The sequence below is a fragment of the Cydia strobilella genome, chromosome 7 (genome assembly GCF_947568885.1).
Source record: "Cydia strobilella chromosome 7, ilCydStro3.1, whole genome shotgun sequence".
Lineage (NCBI taxonomy): Eukaryota > Metazoa > Arthropoda > Insecta > Lepidoptera > Tortricidae > Cydia > Cydia strobilella.
The window spans coordinates 1,905,120-1,926,341 of record NC_086047.1 but is presented as its reverse complement, the minus strand read 5'-3'; the positions used below and the strand labels follow the sequence as shown (position 1 = coordinate 1,926,341).

General features: G+C 38.5%; 2 protein-coding genes and 1 non-coding gene across 8 annotated transcripts in view; 2 read left to right on the top strand and 1 right to left on the bottom strand.

The window, feature by feature from the left end:
• The window catches only part of LOC134742909 (uncharacterized), a 172,026-nt gene extending 161,560 nt beyond the window's left edge, over positions 1 to 10,466 (top strand). For 5 of the 6 annotated variants that reach the window (XM_063676115.1, XM_063676111.1, XM_063676114.1 and 2 more), the window contains exons 3-5: positions 7,825 to 7,990; positions 8,639 to 8,760; positions 8,919 to 10,465. In XM_063676115.1, the coding sequence (XP_063532185.1) occupies positions 7,825 to 7,990; positions 8,639 to 8,760; positions 8,919 to 9,620 (990 nt within the window). In that variant the 3' untranslated portion in view covers positions 9,621 to 10,465. Of the gene's footprint in view, positions 1 to 7,824; positions 7,991 to 8,638; positions 8,761 to 8,918 lie in introns of all 6 variants that reach the window. The other variant, XM_063676117.1, reaches the window with a different exon arrangement.
• A 3,138-nt stretch (positions 10,467 to 13,604) lies between these two features.
• On the top strand, positions 13,605 to 14,342 carry LOC134742770 (uncharacterized). The gene has a single exon (XM_063675956.1). It carries the CDS (start codon positions 13,647 to 13,649, stop codon positions 14,340 to 14,342), a length of 696 nt encoding a protein of 231 aa, XP_063532026.1. The 5' UTR covers positions 13,605 to 13,646.
• A 2,710-nt stretch (positions 14,343 to 17,052) lies between these two features.
• On the bottom strand, positions 17,053 to 17,125 carry Trnas-cga (transfer RNA serine (anticodon CGA)). The gene has a single exon. It is a non-coding gene; the product is annotated as a tRNA-Ser (tRNA).
• Positions 17,126 to 21,222: the final 4,097 nt, after the last annotated feature.

The window sequence follows — 21,222 nt, the reverse complement described above, 5'->3', positions numbered from 1 at the left end:
ATTTTGCTCCCTTGTGACACAATCTACTATTCTTCCTCATACCTGTTCCCTCTTGCCCCGAGCAATAGTTATTTGTTATACAAGGGTGCAATGTTGTATTTTACCCGCGAGTGTGGAATTGAAACACGAGCAGGGGAAAGGATTCTATAGTTGAACCACGAGCGAAGCGAGTGGTTTTAAAATAGAATCCTGAGCGTAGCGAGTGTTTCAACACACGAGAAGTAAAATACAATTGCACCAGTGTGTAACACAAAACTTTTCCCCTCACTATGGCGAGGAAAGTGCAACATCCACTGGCGTTAGATCATCTTCATCCCAGGAATCACTCATTTTTTTACGATAATACGATATTATAACAGAAAACTCTGGAAGTTGTGTATTTTTACGTGTCGGAGTCGGTGAGAAAATTTTTGTTAACAATGTTGACATTTCTGACGATGCGTTTTGAAATTGCATCGACTCAACTTATGCATTCAACGTCATTTAAAAAAAACAAATGTTTCTTATGGAGTTTAAGGTTTATGACTTAAAATCATTAAATAAAGCTAAATTTGGTATTTTTTATTAAATTCTCAAACCATTTATTTAATGATAATTAATATCGAACGAACCATTATTATGAGCGTTTTACGTTTTGTTATATGTCAAAAGCTAACTTAAACACGCTCCATCCAAGGTCAAATTTCTTTCCCCACTAGTGGATAAAATGCGTTTTTCCCCGCTTGTTTTAAAGGATAAAAGACGGCTTTCCGAGCTAGTGAGGGGAAAAATAAATTATATTCATCTTACCCCACCTGGCCTTAATAGTTTATTAGGTTACGCAGTTAGGCATCTAGAAATATTTTGCTTTTCCTCAAGATAAGCACACAGTGATTAACCTAGATAGATAGACAACAAAGTACAAGTACATTAGATTAATACCAATCGATTAATGTTTCAGTTCATCCATATGCAAATCACTAATTATTCGATCTGTATCTGTTGTTTACCCCCATACTGGGTGACCTTAAATGTAATTCAGACATAAGCGATACGCTTGTGAGTGACATAACAACCAAGTGCTCGATTTTAAGACCTTGTCACACAGGCACGATCACGATGCGTCACATCTGAACGTGTATATTATATCAATTATCTGGGATTCTTTGAAGATGATTAAATGTATTTGTCACAATAACATACAGAAACACATTAAGTTTAAATTATGTTAGCTGCGCTATAAATAATAATAATAAGCCCGCAGGGCAGCTTGTGGCGAGCTGTTGGGGAGTAACGACCCCACGGACCCGAGTGCTCCCGAGAGTCGGTCAGGGTCTCCGTCTCCGGCGTGTCTTCATCGGTCGGAGTGGACCCCAAGGGGACCTGCAGGACTCTCAGCTCTGGCTTGCCTTCATTGGCCATCCAGAGAGGAGTCGCTAGAGCTATATGCTCCAGGGGTGGAAGTGAAAGATGCATAAGACGCGAGTTGGCACAGTGGCTGGTAACAGCCACTGGGTAGAAAGCGGCGCACACCTCTCGACACCCCTGAGCCGCTCACACCGGTGTTGCTCCTGGTCTTCTTCACGACGGCAGTTTCAGGGGCCCATCTAGTCGGCGGCGAGTCACCACCTGCCTCGATAACGTGTAGAGACATTGTTATGGCAGGTGTCCGGACCTCTCAGCAATAGCCCAATCTTTTGACCAGCCAAACTTCAATACCATAACCAGCATTCTTTGCCACTGTGTTTATAATAGCCCCTACGCCTGTTGGGACCGATTTACGGGTATCTATTTGTACCCGTGAATGGGTTCTAGCTGGTGTATTACATAACAGCAAACTTCTCCAAAGGGACTCTACGTGTTGGATCTGTATCCCCACCCACGCCTATCAAATGACCGGGATGTATAAACCCGTGAGTTTATACGAGATACAAATAATAATAAATCCGTTTATTTAAAGACAACATACCACACATTACAATGTAAAAAAGCATAAATAAATTAAATTAAAGCATAACAGCAATTTATAAAGAATATTTGGACGTTACTGACATTTATAAAATCATTAAAATATCAACTATAAATTTTTTGTATAAAATAATGTTGTTAAAAAATTCTATATCGTAGCAGCCGATCATTAATTTCCTTATTTTAGTTTCGGTTGGCATTTTTTATTTCTATGTCATTTACTTAGCCCCCAGAATGGTAGGATTAGTTTACGACTAGTTTTCTTAGATTTATCAAATTCGAGTACAAATTAATAATACCTAACCATAAGCTTAACCTGAATTTAGTTCGCTAATTTGATCGCACATCGCGTGCGCACACATCATTTAACTTTATAATGGAAATTGATCACGATTTGCATTTTTTAAGGTATGCGTAATTGTTATATTTAAACATCTGAATATTAATTATTTTGTTATTTTTTTAACAGCTTTACAAATACTTGGCAAACGCCTTTGATTAAGAAAATATTCAAAAAATATTTGAGGTCTAACGACAAGGCTCATGGCACAAGTTGTTTAGGATTCCGCCCAAGGAATAAAAAAAAATATCTTCCTGGAGGCTTCACATCGAGGTAAATTAGAATATTTCCGCGTAATGCTTTTAGTTAACATCCCACGTCTGCGGAGTCCGTAGGTCGTCAGGTGAGCATTGTTATTCCATGAGACCGTAAGGCCACAATAGGTATTCACCAACCGTAATCATTTTACATGGGCATTTCCTTAAACATAGGCTTTGTCTATTACGGGCCGTTATGGGTGTCTTCGATGATTCGTTTGGCAATTGACAAAAACAATAGATTTATTAACATGTTATTGTTTAATTCAATAATTATTTATTTTAAAAATGAAAACATTAAAAATGACCCCGCTCTTCCATAACATCACGTGTAGAACTTAATTAACAAATATAAAACAATATTGTTGACTAAAAAGAAAAAATATAAGTTAGCTTAATACTGACAATATTAATTAATTAGCTAAATATTACTTTTACTAGTGCATTTTAATTTTGTTTGATTTGAGTAAATTTTAATCTAAATACAAATTTTTATACGTGACGTTCGGATGTTCAGATACATAACATTCCTATTTTACGGGGCTATTAGCATTCCTATTTTACGGGGCTATAGAAAGCGTTCAATCTACATTTAAATACCTTAGTTAGACATGCATTATACGCGGAATGCTGGACAGCCCTTAGCAAGCACGAACAGCAACTGCCCACGGCAGAAATGAAGATGTTGAGATGGGCTGGAGGAGTTACGCGCCTAGACAGGGTAAGGAATGAACATATCCGGGGTTCATTCAAAGTGGCTCCAGTAACAGAAAAACTCCGAGAAAGTAGGCTCCGCTGGTATGGACATGTTATGCGCCGCGACGATACCTACTCTGTGAAGACTGTACTTAACATCAATACAGGGCCTAGAGGAAGAGGCAGACCACCAGCCACTTGGTGGTCAACCGTCGAAAAGGATTTGAAAGCCCAGAAGCTTGCACCAGTGACAACCCGGGATAGAATATCCTGGCGCCGATGCACAAGGAGGCCCGACCCCAGATGAACTGGGACAGAGGCAGGAAGAAGAAGAAGAAGAGACATGCATTATACCACCTGGGGCCCATTTCTCGAACGATATTAGTCTAATATTATTAGTGTGCTGTCATGGCAACTCATACGATTTGACAATTCGTGGACTAATAATATTAGTCTAATACCGTTCAAGAAATAGGCCCCAGATGACGATATCTTGCACTTGCACAAACTGACTACTACGAGACACTACATATGCTAACACACCACTCACGCATCATGGCTAGAACATTTTGTCATAGCCGTTGGTCATCAATAATACATTTGCACTTTAGTGCATGATATAATTCGTTATGGAACGAAATAGGAGACTGTACCAGCAACAGCCAATTTAATCCCAATTTAAATAAAAGAGGTACTTCTATTATATAATCTTTATTGAGCTTTCAACGTCTTATTTATAAAACGTCAGCAGTTTTGTTTGAAATCATTATAATCATAATATGATACAAAAATATTTGTATCAACTATAAGTTTCTCATACAATGACATTAAAAACCCACTGATTATAATGGTTCCAACTGTCATGGAACCAAACACAAGTTCTGCCACCAGAGTGCAGGACTAGCCTTTTTAGTAAACCATAGAGTAACTTATACATACTGTACCTTTAACAGGTTTTTGACAAATTTTCAGAGATAATAAAATATGACATTGATGCATCAAGGCGGTTTATTTACAGAGGACCTACCGGGAAACGCGAATCCGAAATTTCGCTCGAATATGCCAGAGTGTCAGAGATAACTAAATTTCAATTTTCTTGTTTCGCGATAGACCCTCAGCATAGATATATGAAATAGTTCCTATATCTATGACCCTCAGATTGTGGTAGTGGCGCCCTGGCGCCGCCTACGCAGAGTTTCGCGTAATATTCTCTATTGCAGCGCCATCTGACATTGCACGTTTATCCTCATTATACACCTTGTTAATTAGAGGGGTGGGATACATACAACAGTGGACGTTTATCACGTCAGCATATGATGATTATTAATGTGATATGTAACTTACAGTTGTAAAAAATGTGTCTCAAAACACCTGCTAGGTACGTTAGCCAGTTCGGTGTGACATTTCGTGGTTTAAATCTAAAATCTAGGTGATTGAAAGTTCTTCTTAAACGACATGTTTAATGTATGTACATAATACTGCAACGTATGACGCAAAGTGATTATTCTGGGGACGCAAATCCGCTTTATTTTTCACAGTTCTTTTAACAGTGGCGGCATTTTACGGTATTTTCAAAAGAATCATTTTAACTTTGTTTTTTTTTTGCTCGGGGTATAAAATTCAAAAACCAATTTATTTATTTAATCTTTATTGTACAATATATGAAGGTACAAATTGCGGACTTAATACCATTTCTCTACCAGTCAATCAATAGTATTTTTTTTCTAACACAAAACAAAGTTTTCTGTGCAAAAAATGATTCGTAGATAACCATGAATAAAAAGCGTAGTATAAGAAGTTAGCGTTAAGATACCGATCTGTCAGTGTCAAAAGTGACGTTTTTCGGTCGAAGAAATGTCACTTTTGACAGATCAGTATCGTACCGCTGTTCACACACATAAACATTGTTCAAATCGAGCCGTTAGTTATAATGACATAGTTAATGACAGCTACAAATTGAATGAGACCAGTGCAGTGTTAGTGCAATAAAGGTTCCCGTTGCAGCACTATTGCACAGCCAAGGTTGCCGCTAGTGGTGAGAACGGCAGCCTCATCGAGTCTATTTTACAGACCCGACTTAGGTACAGTCTGTCATTCTTATTTCAAGTTAGCCGCTTTCCGAGACACGCATTAAAAATCCACGCATAAAAATATTTCATTTTTGGTACTAGTTTTCATCACTGACTGTACTTTTTTTCCACAGGCTATTAATACTCATCGAGACAATTCTAAAAACCGCAAACACAATAATGGATAATAAACAAATGGGCCTTGTTGCCTGATTAAAATTATTAAAATAAAATAATAAAAAATAGGGTTTCTTTGTTTTATCACAGATTTCCTATGGCCATCTCCTGTCTCCATCATCAGATTAGCTCGATGGTATCATAATATTGCATTGTTATCCGACTTACATATCGCCGCCCCAATGTTACAGGGTTCTATGTAACATTTTCAAGATAGTTGGAATTCGACTTAATGTCACTATGATAAAATTCAAATTTCAGTTCGATAAAAGTGAAACATAGAACCCTGTAATATTGGAACAGCGATATGTATGCAAATTTCAGGTTTATTGGAAGTCGGGAAGTGGGTCAAATTTAACTTGCAAGATTTGACCCGTACAAACATACATAGTTACATACATTGCAGATACATTACAAGCTAATATAAAGCATGTAAAAACAGACTTGATTCTTAAGTTAGACTGGAGGGACTCGAGGCTCTAGTATATACCAACACTAGTTGCTCGATTAGCGTGTCAGATCTACGCGGGCAGGGCGTGGGAGCGTTAGCAACAACTGTTGGCGCCAAGAACTGACATCAATAACATTATACTTGAGTCTAACAGTGGACTCGAAGGACTCGAGTATATACAACACTAGTTGCGCTCGATTAGCGTGTCAGATCTACGCGGGCAGGGCGTGGGAGCGTTAGCAACAACTGTTGGCGCCAAGAACTGTCATCAATAACATTATACTTGAGTCTAACAGTGGACTCGAAGGACTCGAGTATATACAACACTAGTTGCGCTCGATTAGCGTGTCAGATCTACGCGGGCAGGGCGTGGGAGCGTTAGCAACAACTGTCGGCGCCAAGGACTACAGTCCATCAATAACATTAAACTTAGAGTTGGACCAAGCTAATTCTGCACAGCATTTGCAACGACTGTGTCGCAATGTCTAATGCATGTCTGTCTATTTATGCGAAAAATGACGTTATAAAAATATAACACCCCCTCACTTTTGAAATCGGCGCAAAGTTAGCTTAGACGGAATATAGATAGCACTTTATATAAAATTCCATGTCAACTTGTGTTGAGACTTAAGGCCTCAGGCCTCAGAGCATCATAATTATATCTGTGTTTAAGGAAAATAAGTTCAGTCCCGAGAAGAGAGATGAGGCTTATAGGAACAGATTTTCTTTAAGACATTTAGTGTTCTCATGTTAATATATTTAACACAAAAGACAAAATAAACGTTTATGACCCGCTGAAATTTCAGTTTCGGCAGGTTTCGGAATAAAAATCATGTTTCGGCCGAAGGTTCGGTTTCGGCCGCGCCGAAACTGTATTTTTGGCAGTCTCCAGCCAAAGTTTCGATTTCGGCATAAAAATCGTGTTTCAACCGAAGATTCGCTTTCGATGGAAACTGGAGCAAACCTCCGGTTTCGGTTTCAGCAAAAAATCCAGGCTCGGTCAGAGAACTAATTGCAATATAACATTTAAAACTTTCCCGTTTTGAACACATATTAAATCTCATTTTCAACGGGTCAAACTTTGTTTACCAACGTTTCGACACAGGTTTCACTGGTCGTGGTCGCAGCAGTGAAACCTGTGTCGAAACGTTGGTAAATAAAGGTAATAAAATCAATTCACGATCGGTTGTAAATGTGATTTAATAAGTACTTATTGAGCAACGCTAATTCTGCGTCAATGTATCAAGTCCACATTAGCAACACTTTAGCGACTTAATATGCGATCATAAACATTATGCAAACTTGCATATTCATGAAACCAGTACTACCGCTCCTTATACGTGACCAATGATGTAGCTATTTACTCTATCCCTTTAAAACAATAAAACATCGAAGGTCTCAAGAAGACTCGAGTAGACTGATGTCTTGTCAGGACTAACAGCACACTTAAATGACTAGTGATATACTTTAACTCATTGCAGTAAGGTTTAAAATTGGTCAGTTACTCTGTCCGCTCGCGTTGTCCGTAAAATCGGGCGGATTGTGAGGAACAATGGCTGCCACGAATTAGAGACGGAATCAGTAATCTTCTAAACAATAGATGTTAACCGAACCCCGAAGGCCGGTGTAGCAACGCACAGCTACATATTACTTGGAAAACAGATGTGTAAGAAAATAGGCTTTCTGTTGTGAAGGTCTAGGTACCAACCAATAGGTATCTCGCACGATTCAATTATTTATTGTGAGCAAGATAACAAAAACAAATACATATTAATAAGATGAAATTAAAACGTTATTAAAAAAATCGAATGTAAGATTATCAAGCTAAGACCCTGGGTTCGTTGAAAGCAAAATGGGTACTGAACGTGTAATTTTCTTTTTCTTCAGATATGCGCGTGCGGTGCGCTAGCCGCTCTCGACGGCTACAGCCCGCAGCAGGACCCCGACCAGTTCCACATACAGACCGATGAGGACGACGAGCGCTACTTCCTTTACCAGACCCACAACGGGCAGTACAGGAAGGAGCGCAGACTGAAAGATGGATCAGTTGTCGGTGAGTACAAATCAACTTATACAGACGAGCGCTACTTCCTTTACCAGACCCACAACGGGCAGTACAGGAAGGAGCGCAGGCTGAAAGATGGGTCAGTTGTCGGTGAGTACAGATCAACATATATATCCAAAGGTGCGCTACTTCATTAATCAAACCCACAACGGGCAGTACAGGAAGGAGCGCCGGCTGAAAGATGGATTAGTTGTTGGTGAGTAAAATTAGAACGACACATACACTGCGCGTCTTTTACGACGAATTAAAAAATCTGAATTTAAACGATAGTTCTATTAAAAAAAATAACGTATATAGGTTGTTAATTCTATAAGGCTATTCATCAAAATGTTCACCCTGGTCTCTAATATAAATCATCCATATTCAGCCCAAGAAATAACTGTATTACCAAAACAATCAGTAAAGACGCAATTAAGATTTAATAATGTTTGTACTCTTGCTACTTGACTTCCTATGTCTTTAAATATATCACACATGATAACACAGACAAAAAACACGTAGTGTGGGTGGCCACATGGTAAACTATGATCTCGTTTTGAGACATTTAGTTAGGTACCACGCCCACAACGCAATTATTATTATGGACTTGCTACTTTATTTGGATCACGTATTTATTTTTATGTTGTTTTTATACAGGTACGACTGGATGGGTCGGTGCAGATGGCTACCTACGTTTGCAAGACTACATAGCTGACAATGAAGGCTACAGAATATACAAATCTAAGACTGTTTTTGTGGGACAGAACCGACCAATTGGGGTATGATGTCTCATTATTCCATTAACACATTATCGATTTTGATTATCATTCTCAATAACTCACCATTTTTTTTACACCAAATGCTGTAGCAAAATGTAAATTCACTGCCAAGAAATAGTAAGCCCTTTATCTTTTGCTGATCATTTCGCTTCTTTCAGGAGTCGCTGCAAATAGCGAAAACAGCGCCAACAGACTCTGGGTTCGGCGTAACACCCGCACCAGCCCACCGACAGGTGCCAGTGAATAGAGGCACGCCTCGCTTCAGCACCACCACCCGAGCTCCAGTGCCATCTTCAACCTTCGCCCCGCCCTTCCCTTCGGAGGTAACCATCACAGCTCGCCTCCCGACCTCAACACCTCGCGTCCACGTATCGCCAAACTCCATCGATACCTCAACCCCGCATTACGACTTCAGACCCACCGTCCCACCGATAACCGCAAGCTCGCCTTCAAACACGTACGACACTAACAGCATTGATGACGGTTACTACGCCAGCGACAGCACACCATACAGAAGAGTTGATATCTACAACCCAAATTCTTATAGACACGCGGATGCCTGGCTCGCAAAGCAGAGAGCCGGAGCTCAGATCGGCGATGGCTACACTCCTCAATTCCCTGGTTACGACGGCGTAGCCTTTAGGAGAAACGGGTTCCGGTATTATCTACCGAAACAGTACCATGAGGAGGAAACGGATAGTTCCGACGAACGAACGGGCAGTTTCGGTTACGTAGACCCGTTCGGTATCCGCAGAGTCATATACTACAACACCTCGCCAGGACAAGGGTTCCAAGTACGCAAGAACAATAGATACGTCGGCCATGATGCGACGCCTTACGATCCACGGCCAATAAATTAGTGTGCTTAAAAAACTTTGTAAGTGAATTATAGTTACCTAATTAAATTATTAACTTTGAATCAGTATTGTTTACATGTGACTAATGAATGGAGACAAAACGAATTTCGAACGACGCGAACACTTAGCCATTAATATTACTTGTAATGTGTAATTAAGTAATTAAAAATGTAAAAAAGTGATGCTCATAAATTAAGTTATTTAACGCATAACTTTTGTTTATAAAATGAGTGTAATGTATATAATATGAATTATATTTTATGAACACGATTATTATAAAAGCAGGAATAATATTTCAGTTGTGAAACTGCACGCTTAATATACTTATGTAATATATGATCAAAATATAATATAATATCATGTAAGTGCCATCACAAACATTGTACCTACTTATTTATTTATTGAAAATCACATCGTATATACCTACTTACCTAGTAATAAGACAAAAGATAACAATGCAGCCATTCCAAAAGTATTCTTTCTATTTACAATATTATGTAAAATGAGAAAAAATAAAACAATCAAATATGGACATTGGGACTACGTATAATATACCTACCCACGCCTCAAAGTGAAGGTCAATGAACTCATTTGTGGTGATTTCGTCTGTAAAAGGACGAGTGTAGGTAGTTAATGTAGGTATTCAGACTAAAAAAGTAATCCAGATACAAAAAAACCTGCGTACTTAATTTGACCATTGTTTATATGTTCACTCAATTGCAGCTTGCCGATAAACAAGATTTTGAGACCAGTCATTTCAAAACTTTTTGTGTCGAAAAATGATACTCTCTGACACAAAATGTTTTAAAAAGCAGGTACAGTCAACCGGGGTGAATAGGGATGGCTGGGGTGAATAGGGACAAAACTTAAAATGTGATTTACCGGATAATTTCTTAGAAATACTGACACAAATTGTATCATACGATTGAAAATAATAGTAGATTTGGTATGATACAAGTGGGTAGCTGTTAACAGAATGTCAGGTAAATCACATTTTAAATTTTGTCCCTATTCACCCCGCCCGAGCCATCCCTATTCACCCCGGTTGACGGTATTTTAATTTACTTTTAAGCTGTGAAAAACAATACCTAGACATCAAAGACGCATCTGTCATACCAAACCATGGTTCATGATGCATCAAATGTGTTTACAATTTAGCCGTCTTTTGATTTTTTTAAGGGAATTCTATGAATTGCTTACAGCTTATAACGGCACTAATAAAAATTATTACTGAATCGGCCACAAAATTAAAAAAGGACCTTTATAATAATAGACACTAATTATAATTAATATAAAAAAGTAAAAATAAACTTAAAAATACTTACATAAAATGACTTTCTAAATTTTGCCCCCTAGGCAAGGTGCCCATCACGCAGGCGGCATTCCCGCGCTGGATTGCTATGGCCAATCTTTGCGCGAGAAAGCCGCCCACGCGAGGGTCACCTGTGGCCTCCCTAATGTAATTTTAATATTGTAATTTTAATACTGGCTGTAGATGCTCCACAGTAACATAGTTGTAAGTTGGTGCATGTGTTATGTCGCGGCCAATAATTCTTCATTACACCGTGCAAATTGTCAGGGACCTATTTAACTCGATATTGTATCAGATGACATGACTAGGTACAGTCGCCATCAGATATATCGGAGCGGCCGAGGTGCTGATAAATATCTGAACACGCCTCTATTGTCAAGGCGTTAGAGTGCGTGTTCAGATATTGATATATCTGATGGCGACTGTACCATAAGGCAACATATCGAATTACAAAATATGACAGGCCGTGACATCGCAAAAGTAACTATGGTGACCCTCTGTTACTTTCTTGAGTCAAATAGGGCCCCTAAAGTGACGTCAAAATGGCGACTTGTTGCCGCGACTACCACGGGAATTAATTTATACTGACTAGTGTTCGTGTGCAAAAAATTCCTTTGTACCTTTTTGGTACGGAACCCTAAAAAGCACAGTCAAAACTTTTTAATATCTTAAATTATGAGTAATGTACAACCCGGTCACAATATCTGTGCACCTCGCTGGAATGTGGCGCCTCTCCCGCTTCCCCTGTCACCTCTCCGCGCACTCCCCGGTGCGACAGTACGGTTAGCATCTTCGTTGCCGCTACACCTCCACATTTCTCGAAAAAACTTTTTTTCACACCGTACCCAGACCGCCGATATGACGTCACGAGGTCAGGTGCACAGATATTGTGACCGGGTTGTACTTACATTATCATATTATACTGTCTGTGCTCTGGAATATGTAATTTATTCTAACCATTTAAATAGCAATTTATTTGTCACTAATTGTTTTGTTATATGGAAAAGTATTATAAAATTATAATTACAAGGTATCTGTTTTATTCCGTCTAGCCCCCATCATCAACCCTACAGCCAGGAATGCCTTACTATTAACCAACAAACCAGACTTGGAAAAAAATTAACTATATAACCGTCCAACTGGTTGAAATGTTTGGTTGACAGGTTGGTGATAGACGATATTGTGCGTGTACTTACTTTACTTACTGCTGTGGCGAGACGACCCGAAGTGGACCTTGGTCTCCGACACCAAAGACCGCCATGCTACTCTGTCCAAAGCCCCTTCTGTCCAGTCGACGGCGCCGAGTTCGCTGAGGTCTTTCTACACTTCGTCTCTCCAGCGGTACCTAGGGCGTCCAGACGGTCTTCGGCCACTTGGTACTCCAGAGTACGCCCTCCAGACTGCGCGATCTTCCCCCATCCGGACTACGTGCCATCGGAGCCTGTGTAGGTACGGTGATATGCCGATTTAAAGTCGACCATATCACGTTGTAACACTTAAATGAGGTTGTGATAGTTTTCATATATAAAAACTTTTAGAACACAATTATTACCCTGTGGATATGGAAAGCAAAGTAGCAGGGGTAAGGGTAAGGGTAGTTACAATAGCAGGGCAGGTGTAAGAGTAGAGTTACAATAATATATATTCAAATTTAATTTTTAGGTATATTTCTTAACGTTTCTTAAGCAAAATTTCGGTATGCGGATAATTGCGCCCATTGACGAGTTTCTCAATGCATCTACAGCGGCAATTAAAAATAAATAATGTACCCAATTATCATTAGCATACGAAAAAGCAAACGCGAAATCTATTCAAGTTTTATTTTGACAGAAATGGACCATTTATAAACAATATCGAGTTGTGGCCTGGAACAGTTGTTGCAGCTGCGTTTCAGGTACGGTAGTGTTATGCAGTAATAAAATAGCCAGAGTAGATATATTTGTATAATTTTCTTAGAGTTTGGCTAGTGATTGAGAAACACACGAACCTAGCCGCCGCTATTCAATGAAGTTACGCTCTGATTTTAAAACGACATTCTGAAATAGTAACATAAAATTTTAAATGAACGTTGAAGAAACATATCTATAATTGTGACGTTTTCAAGTACCACATTGTCGCTTACCATAAGGACGAAATTTGCTAGTTTCTTTATACGAATAACCAGCGCATCCTCATGGTAAGTGACAAAGTGGTACCCTTTGCTTGAAAATTACACATATTATCTAATGTCTGATACTAGTTTTCGGTGCTAGAAATTGTAAAGCCTGACCGAATATAAATATGATCACGCGCCATGTTGCGGAATTTCACTGTAACTAATTTTTTCATACTTTACTGAACTGTCACCCTATACATTGAGAATAACAGCGCCCTCTTGACAATGATCATATATTTCTTGTCATGCTTTAATAGAAATAGTATTACAAACAAATTAGAGCCATTAGAAATTTTACGAACAAAACTTTGTCTATTTTCTTTGTAACTATAACAATTTTTAGCAAACCAAAACTACTGGATATAATAATATAAGTATATTACGTCAATGTTCATGTCAAGTTTCATGTGATTTAAGGGCGTCGTTTTAAAAGGAGTGCGTAACTTCTATTGTATGGGAACAGCTTTTTGGCGGCGGGTTCGTGTGACTCTTAACAGTTTATTTTGTGTAGTCTGTGGTACAACTTTCAAGGTAACTTATTTTTTTCCAGACTGCCTGCAAAATGTTGCGTCTAACAATCTGCCTGTTAGTGGCCAAAACGGCATTCGCTTTAAATGCGTTCCCGATTGATAATACAGGCTATCACCCAGTTGGACCAGACACCAACCTGGTGTTCAACTTCCAACAAATAAGACGGGACCAGCCCGCACAAATCGAGTTGAGGGAAGAAAACATTCACAAGTACATGAACAGACCCACAACGACCACTCCTACCCCTATCGATAATGGAGACATGAGCCCAATGCGGGCGGAAAATCCTACTCCGTACACTGCGGAGCAATGGGATGCGGTGCTAAAAGCCCCCAAATATGACGGCCCAGTAGCAAACTGGAAGAGCGTGCCCGCCCCTCCTACCTTCCCTCATTGGGACAACTTGGCAAGCAACCAAAACAATTACGAACACCACAGGCAGCCGATCGTGGTCACAGAGGAGCCGGCCCAATGGCAGGAACCTGAGATTCGAGGCCGTGCTGTGTCAAGCTTTTCTTCGACATTTGAGCCGGTGACCTCTGCGCCGGTGACCTTTGCACCAAGGGCTGCCGTGCGACACAGCCCTAGAGGGAACCACAGATTCAACTGGAACGATGGGACCACTCAAGCCCCAACCACGACGCCCATCAACGTTCCAACGGCAGCCCCCAGTCGCATGCCGCCCCCACCTGTGCCCACCCTGTCCCCGTGGTATGATGGTTTCTAAAGCTGGTTTAGCTTAATACTTAATGTACTTAATAAATTAATAAACGGCTGATACTTCAATTACGACTTAATTTCTTTTTGAGTTAAAACCTCATTTATTGAAAATTTTGTTGTAAATATACTGCATATTAGCTAACATGACCAGTCGACGTCAAAGATATGTTAACATATTTCGCCTTATTACAAAGGGAGTAACATTCAAAAGTATATGTTTACACTTCTTTAAACGTGACCACTAATAAAACTAGCCTAATCATTGTGAAATCGATTGATTGTAGTGTTTCTTTTATAAATTCTTTATAAACTTTCGTGGGGTATCTTGAAAAAGATTCTCTTCTAAAACTTAAAAATAAAATCGCTGCTATCATTACGAAATGAAATGATCATAATTATACGTAAATACGTGCGAACATCGATATCATCCGCCTGAGCTAACTTGCACCGACTTGAACAGAACAAAGTGAGGCAGTGTCTTTATATATAAACGGCATATTTGCATAGAAATTTGATATCAAAGATGGTGAAAACCATAACAACGTTAACGTTAATAACGGTATATAGTGAAAACGTTAAATAATTAAAAATCTATCGTGTATGCCACCCGTCCCCAGTTCGTTTTACATTTTTTTATTACGGAAATGAGACTAAAACTAAATCCTAAATGTTTGGAATAATCCATAAATCCCACGAGAAATTTATATCGGATTTAATGCTAGTTAAGGCGAATTTAGTATACGTGTTTTTGCCAACCTTTATTTTCAATAAACTGCAGGGTTTGTTTTTAATAAAAAAAACATAGTCATGTAAAAGCTGCAATTTTATTCCAATAATTATTTCCCCACATTATCATAAATTGGCGGAAATAATTAAAGCTTAGTTGGATTAACGATCAAAGGAGCATACCCAGGGTAGTACGATGGCACCCAAACTCTTTCGTTAGAGGAGGGGAAGAAACCACTTATGAAAGGGAGCCTTGGCAGATCGAAGCTAGGTAAAGAGCTGATCCAGTTGGTGAAGTAGGAGAGAGACTTGCCATCCAGTTTGACCAAAATAGGCTTAGTGTCCTCAAGTTCGGGAAGTTCAGGGTCTTCTGGTAGCTTTGACAATTCTTTAGGCTCATTTTCTTCCTTAGCTTCCGCTTCTTGCATCAGGGTTCTCAAATGAATTGGCCTCGGGTAAGCGATGTAAGGAGACATGAGAAAATGGGACTCTGCTGGAATGATTGGTTCTTCCGGGGTGACTGGAGCAGCCAAAGCGGTTCCAACGAGGCACAGAGTTAGGAGAAACATCTGAAAAAGGCGTAGCCATATTTAATGAAATAACACACACATAATAAGCCTTCTTTGTAGGGTTCCGTACCCAAAGGGCAAGAATAAGAATAAGAATGATTTATTGCAGTACTGTGTACATTTGTAGGTGGTAATCATGATACAATTACAATTTGTTTCAACAGTTACCCATTTCGGGTATGCAATACTTAAGTAACTTATGAACTAAACTTAAAATAACATGCAAAGATTAATTACAAATTGGAATGTAATTAATTGCAAATTAATTACATTCCAATTAATATTTAAAATATTCTTTCAAACTATAAAATGTTTTTTCTAGTAGCCAGTTTTTCAACCTTACCCTAAATCGGTTACCTTCAAGTGCCTTGATATCAGCTGGAAGGTTATTGAATACTCGAATAGCTGTTACAAAAGTGCTCTTTTTGTATATGGATGTGTTTGTTTTTGGTAGTACAATGTTATATTTATATTGAGTCCTAGCATTGCACTTTGTTGTAGAGTGAGCTGTAAAGTAATAAGGCTGCTTTTTTACAAATAAGCTTACTTCTAAAATGTAGATTCCTGTCAATGTAAGGAAGCGTTTCTCTCGGAAAACGTCCCGAAGTGAGTCTCTAAAATTCATGCGATAAATTATTTTTAAGCATCTTTTTTGTAGTATGAATGTAAAAACGGGACCCTATTACTAAGACTCCACTGTCCGTCTGTCCGTCTGTCTGTCCATCTGTCTGTCACCAGGCTGTATCTCATGAACCGTAATAGCTAGACAGTTGAAATTTTCACTGATGATTTTTTTGCCGCTATAACAACAAATACTAAAAAGTACGGAACCCTCGGTGGGCGAGTCCGACTCGCACTTGTGGAAGACCTTTCAACTGCCCAGTTTATCGACACTTATATTTGACAATTCAAACATTTTGGTCATTTTAGTGATTGAAGTGTTCTCTATTTGATTGGCGGTCGTACAATATAATGAATCCTCATTATATCCATAGGAGGACTGCTTCTCCATAAAGTCATAGTCCCTATTTTCCTCTCTGGATTTTGATATTATGGGAAAAAAATACAATTTGATGTATTTTAAATATAGTTATGCCCCTTCGTTTGACTTTTCGATGTTTTTATTATTATAAGTGTTCGGAGAGAAAAACAAATACCATACAAATTTTTAAAAGCTTCTCACTCTTATAGTAATTAAACATTTAAAAAAAAACAAAGAGAATGTATATTAACCATGGTTAATATACATCCATCTGTGTAAAAATATTTTCTATAATGGCAATGTCCACGGAGGAAAATGGGGACTACGTTTGTGTGAAGAAGCGGTCTTCCACTATCCTCTTAATAGTTGTTTTCTATTCTTTTTAAAAACTGTAATACTTAGATGTCATATATTAAAGAAAAAGTGACGAAGCCCTCCAGTGGTGAAGGCCGGATTCGAACCGGCGTCTTTAGCTATCGCGGCTAACGCCATGAACCCCTAGGCCACCCCACCACGGCGGTGCCCGTCCGAATTTCTCGACTATATGCCATCTTAGTAAGACTAGGCGTCTTTGACCAGCTCTAGGGGCAAGCAGTGCGCGCTTGCAAAAAAAAACATCAAAATATTTAATAAAATAATTTGATTTGTTCCCAAACTTGTTCTATTCTTTTTCTTACCTTGACTTTGGTACAGGTGAATCTGCTATGAATGTTATGAGAAAGATGCATCTTATATACACAACAAATTCTTAAACAATAATTAAAAACTCGTTTGAAATTAATAAAATCTAATAGCGTTTTAACTTTCATATCTTGCGGTAAAAGATATTAACTTAACAGTTATTTTAGACTCATGTCACGTGTCACAACAACCACGTGATGAGATTCGGATTTCTTCTATTATTAGGTGTATATTAGAGATTAATTGATTTCAAAGTAAAAATAAACTAGTAGGAATCTGTTTTGCAAACGAGGAACATCGTCTTGTAGCGCCAATTTCTTAAAATGTCGTGGCCAGATCTTAGAATTGCTATTTATATTGAATAAGTATTATTTTAATTGATAACGTATTGTAAATATACTTGGATTATTTAATTGGTATGTAATGGAAGTATACTTGGATTATTTAATTTAGAAATTAATCAAAACTATGTTATGTTAAGTTTTGTAAGGTATTTTTAAGTATTTATTTATTAAGATTATCTTGCTATACCATATTTAGGGTCCATGATGTTAGTGCTGTTTCCTATACCATACATGATAAAGTATTATGTACCTATGTGCCCCACGCTCCACCGGCGCCGACATACGCCGCTACGCCCGCTACGGAGGGTTAGCTACGTAGTTATTATTATTATCTTGAGCTAACTAACTCGGAGTTATCCGTTTTACAGGGTTCAAATGTACTATTAACTCCGAATTTAACTAAACGGTTATCTCCGAGTTGGCTAACCCTGGAACGTGCAATAAGTGGCCGTAATAATAATAAATTAATAGACAATAGACTTTCGAAGTGAGTGGTTGTTACTCGAAATTAGGCGATGACTGGAGACAGAGGCATATGCATATTATTGTCATTTTGAGTGTCCAACAACACAGGAACGTACAGACGTGCCGTTCACACATAGAAACGCACGTGATTTCTGATGTATGGCGTGTCCGCCCTGTGGTAACATCTTACCAACAACCTTAGTTAAACGCTAGACCTATAACTGCCATTAGTGCCATTTGTTTTTGTATAATTATTGCAGTTCTTAAGACCAACGTTTTACAAGGAGCAAGAAGGGAGAGACTTGGTCCCGTCCTGCAAAATTTTCATCTTGAGCAATTAATATTTTAATAGTTTATCATCCTGCAATGGCGCGATAATTCTCACCACAGTCTAAATTGGTAACCATGATTGATTTTTAATTATTATTGAATTGTGGGCTGTAATCATTATTTTATAATTAATTTTGGTATGTATGTAAAGATATGCTAGGTACAATCGTTAAAAGAAACACTTTGTATGGAAATGCTATACAAAATTCAGTAGCCCATTTTCATATAGGCGTGAGTGTAGTTTTCTTTCTAGAACATGTTAAAAAATAAGACAGTAATTTGTACTAAAGTTCATTCATTTTATTACACAGCTAATAATACTAATAATACAGTCGCCATCAGATATATCGGAGCGGCCAAGGTGCTCACACATATCTGAACACGCCTCTCAAGGCGTTAAAGTGCGTGTTCAGATATTTTTGAGCACCTTGGCCGCTTCGATATAACTGATGGCGACTGTACATGACGATTTAAGAATGACTCACGTTAGACCGGGCCGTGACCGGGCCGGAGCTTCCGGCGCTTACTTTTCATTATTTAAACTTATTGGATTTTGATTTTATTGTTGAAAGTTTTGTTTTTATTTTTAATGTATTTACTAACACATAGCTATAACGATGGTACTAACAATATTGTATGGAATTTTGAATGTTCTGAAATAAAGATATTTTATTTTATTTTTATTTTATTTTTTTCTATGACATGACAGATGATCACGTGATGCTTTCCATACAAAACGAAGCACCGGAAGCTCTGGCCCGGTCACGGCCCGGTCTAACGTGAGTCATCCTTTAAGGCATTGCCTCGACGATCACAGCACCCGGGTATCCAGCATAGTACATTGGAGAATACATAATCTTGGGGCTAGAACTGAACCAGTTACTTATGTAAGACGGGATGCTGCTGAAGCTAGGAAAAGCATTGATGATGTTGGAGATAAAAGATGGAGGCTTGGGGACGTCCAGGTTGATCAGGACGGACTCAGGCTTGGCCTCAAGGTTGGGGAGTTCTGTGAGATTTGGGGGCTCTTTTGGTTCTTCTAATAATTGTTCCTTTGGCTCTTCAATCTCAGTGAGTTCTTCCTTCGTCTCTTTATATGGTTCAGGGACTTCTTCCTTCGGCTCTTCATACGGTTCAGGGAGTTCTTCCTTCGGCTCTTCAATTAGTTCTGGGAGCTCTTCCTTAAGCTCTTCATATGGCTCTGGCTCAGTGTACTCCTCCTTAGGCTCCGGTTCGATTCTCATGTCCAGGGTTCTCATCATCATCGAAAGTGTTGGGTCCGGGTAAGTGATGTCTGGGAATGACAGTATGTGGAACTCCTCTGGTATTAGTGGTGCTTCTGTGATGGCTGGAGCAGCCAGCGCGGTTGCGACTAGGCATAGGGCTGCTAGGAGAAACATCTGAAAAGAAAATATTTTTTATATAATATATTTGAACTTAAAACAAAATGATTGTTACAATAGTCTCCGTCACCTCCTAAGGTTGTCTGGAAGAGATCTACTTTTAGCGATAAATCGGCCATTATGTTACATCAACTTTTTAGATTTGTAACTTTTACCGTTTCCTTATTTTTGAGTTTAAGTTGTGCAAAATAAAGGGGAAATATTTTTTGTAATAAATATTAATTTTTTAGATCTTACCTTGACTTTGGTAGAGTTGAAACTGTAATGAGGTGATAAGAAGAAAAACTCATCTTATATACAGATAAAACTGGTAGGTATAATTATTAAACCCATTCGAAATTTATAAAAACGAACAGTTCGTAATTTGGCTACATACTTTTGCGGTTATATTAAGGCACAAGACATTACAGCTCATGAACTAATTCAGGGGAGAACTTCGAGGATCACGACAGAGTACGAGCGTAGCGTCGTTTTGTGTACAGTCAAGTGTAAAAATATGGGTGCATACATCATACTCAAAAATATGTCCCATAGCTCTTATGTCAGCGACAAATATTTGTACACTTGACTGTAAAAAAATTATCTATAATAAACATTTCTTAAATAGAATAAAAACTATTGTCCACGTACTTTGACATAGGCGGTAGTTAATTTAAAAATACACCACATAAATCGCCTTTATTTACATGCAAAATTATGAATTACGAATTTTTTCCTTTTCTTGGCAATGTATCTTAAAAGATACATAATTTTATACCTTCGCTTTGTATTTTTTCCAAGAGCATTTTCTTGCTCTATCAGGCGCAAGCGAGGTTTGAACTCATCTTTTTTTTTTATTTGATAAGAAAAGGGTTAATGCGGGGTTTTTTGAGAAAATGAACCCTGTTATAAAGTTATAAACCAGTAACACAATACCTCTTGCTTTGCAACTGTTGGCCTTAACTCAAGTTGTGACAGTATATTATATAGCGTCGGCCTAAATCGCATACCTCGTAACTCCATTTTTTTTGAAAATCATGTTTTGACACTTTTAGATAGTACTTTTCTGGACGCATCTAACGGCAAAACTCTTAAATACCAAAAATAAACCGTTTACGTTTAAAAAGCAAAATAGAAAACCTCGCAACTCCCGACCGCCATTTCGTAAAAGAAATACCTCGTATCTCCCCCCGCCGCCACTCCCTTCAGTACATCAGTTTGCGATGGCGTTGTGACTGAACGTCGGTTTTGCGTAAATATTTAGGAAGAAAACGGGTGCTGAATAACAGGTATGTGTAATAAGGTTCTACAATTTTCCTAACTATGTATTCACGATAGATATTTATAAAATTTAAACACATTAGACTATTGAAAATGTCGTTTGGTTGCGTGCCGTGGACATACGAGG

Bases quoted from the DNA above. Each gene is read 5' to 3' on its own strand.
- LOC134742770 (XM_063675956.1), top strand. From the start codon at position 13,647: ATGTTGCGTCTAACAATCTGCCTGTTAGTGGCCAAAACGGCATTCGCT.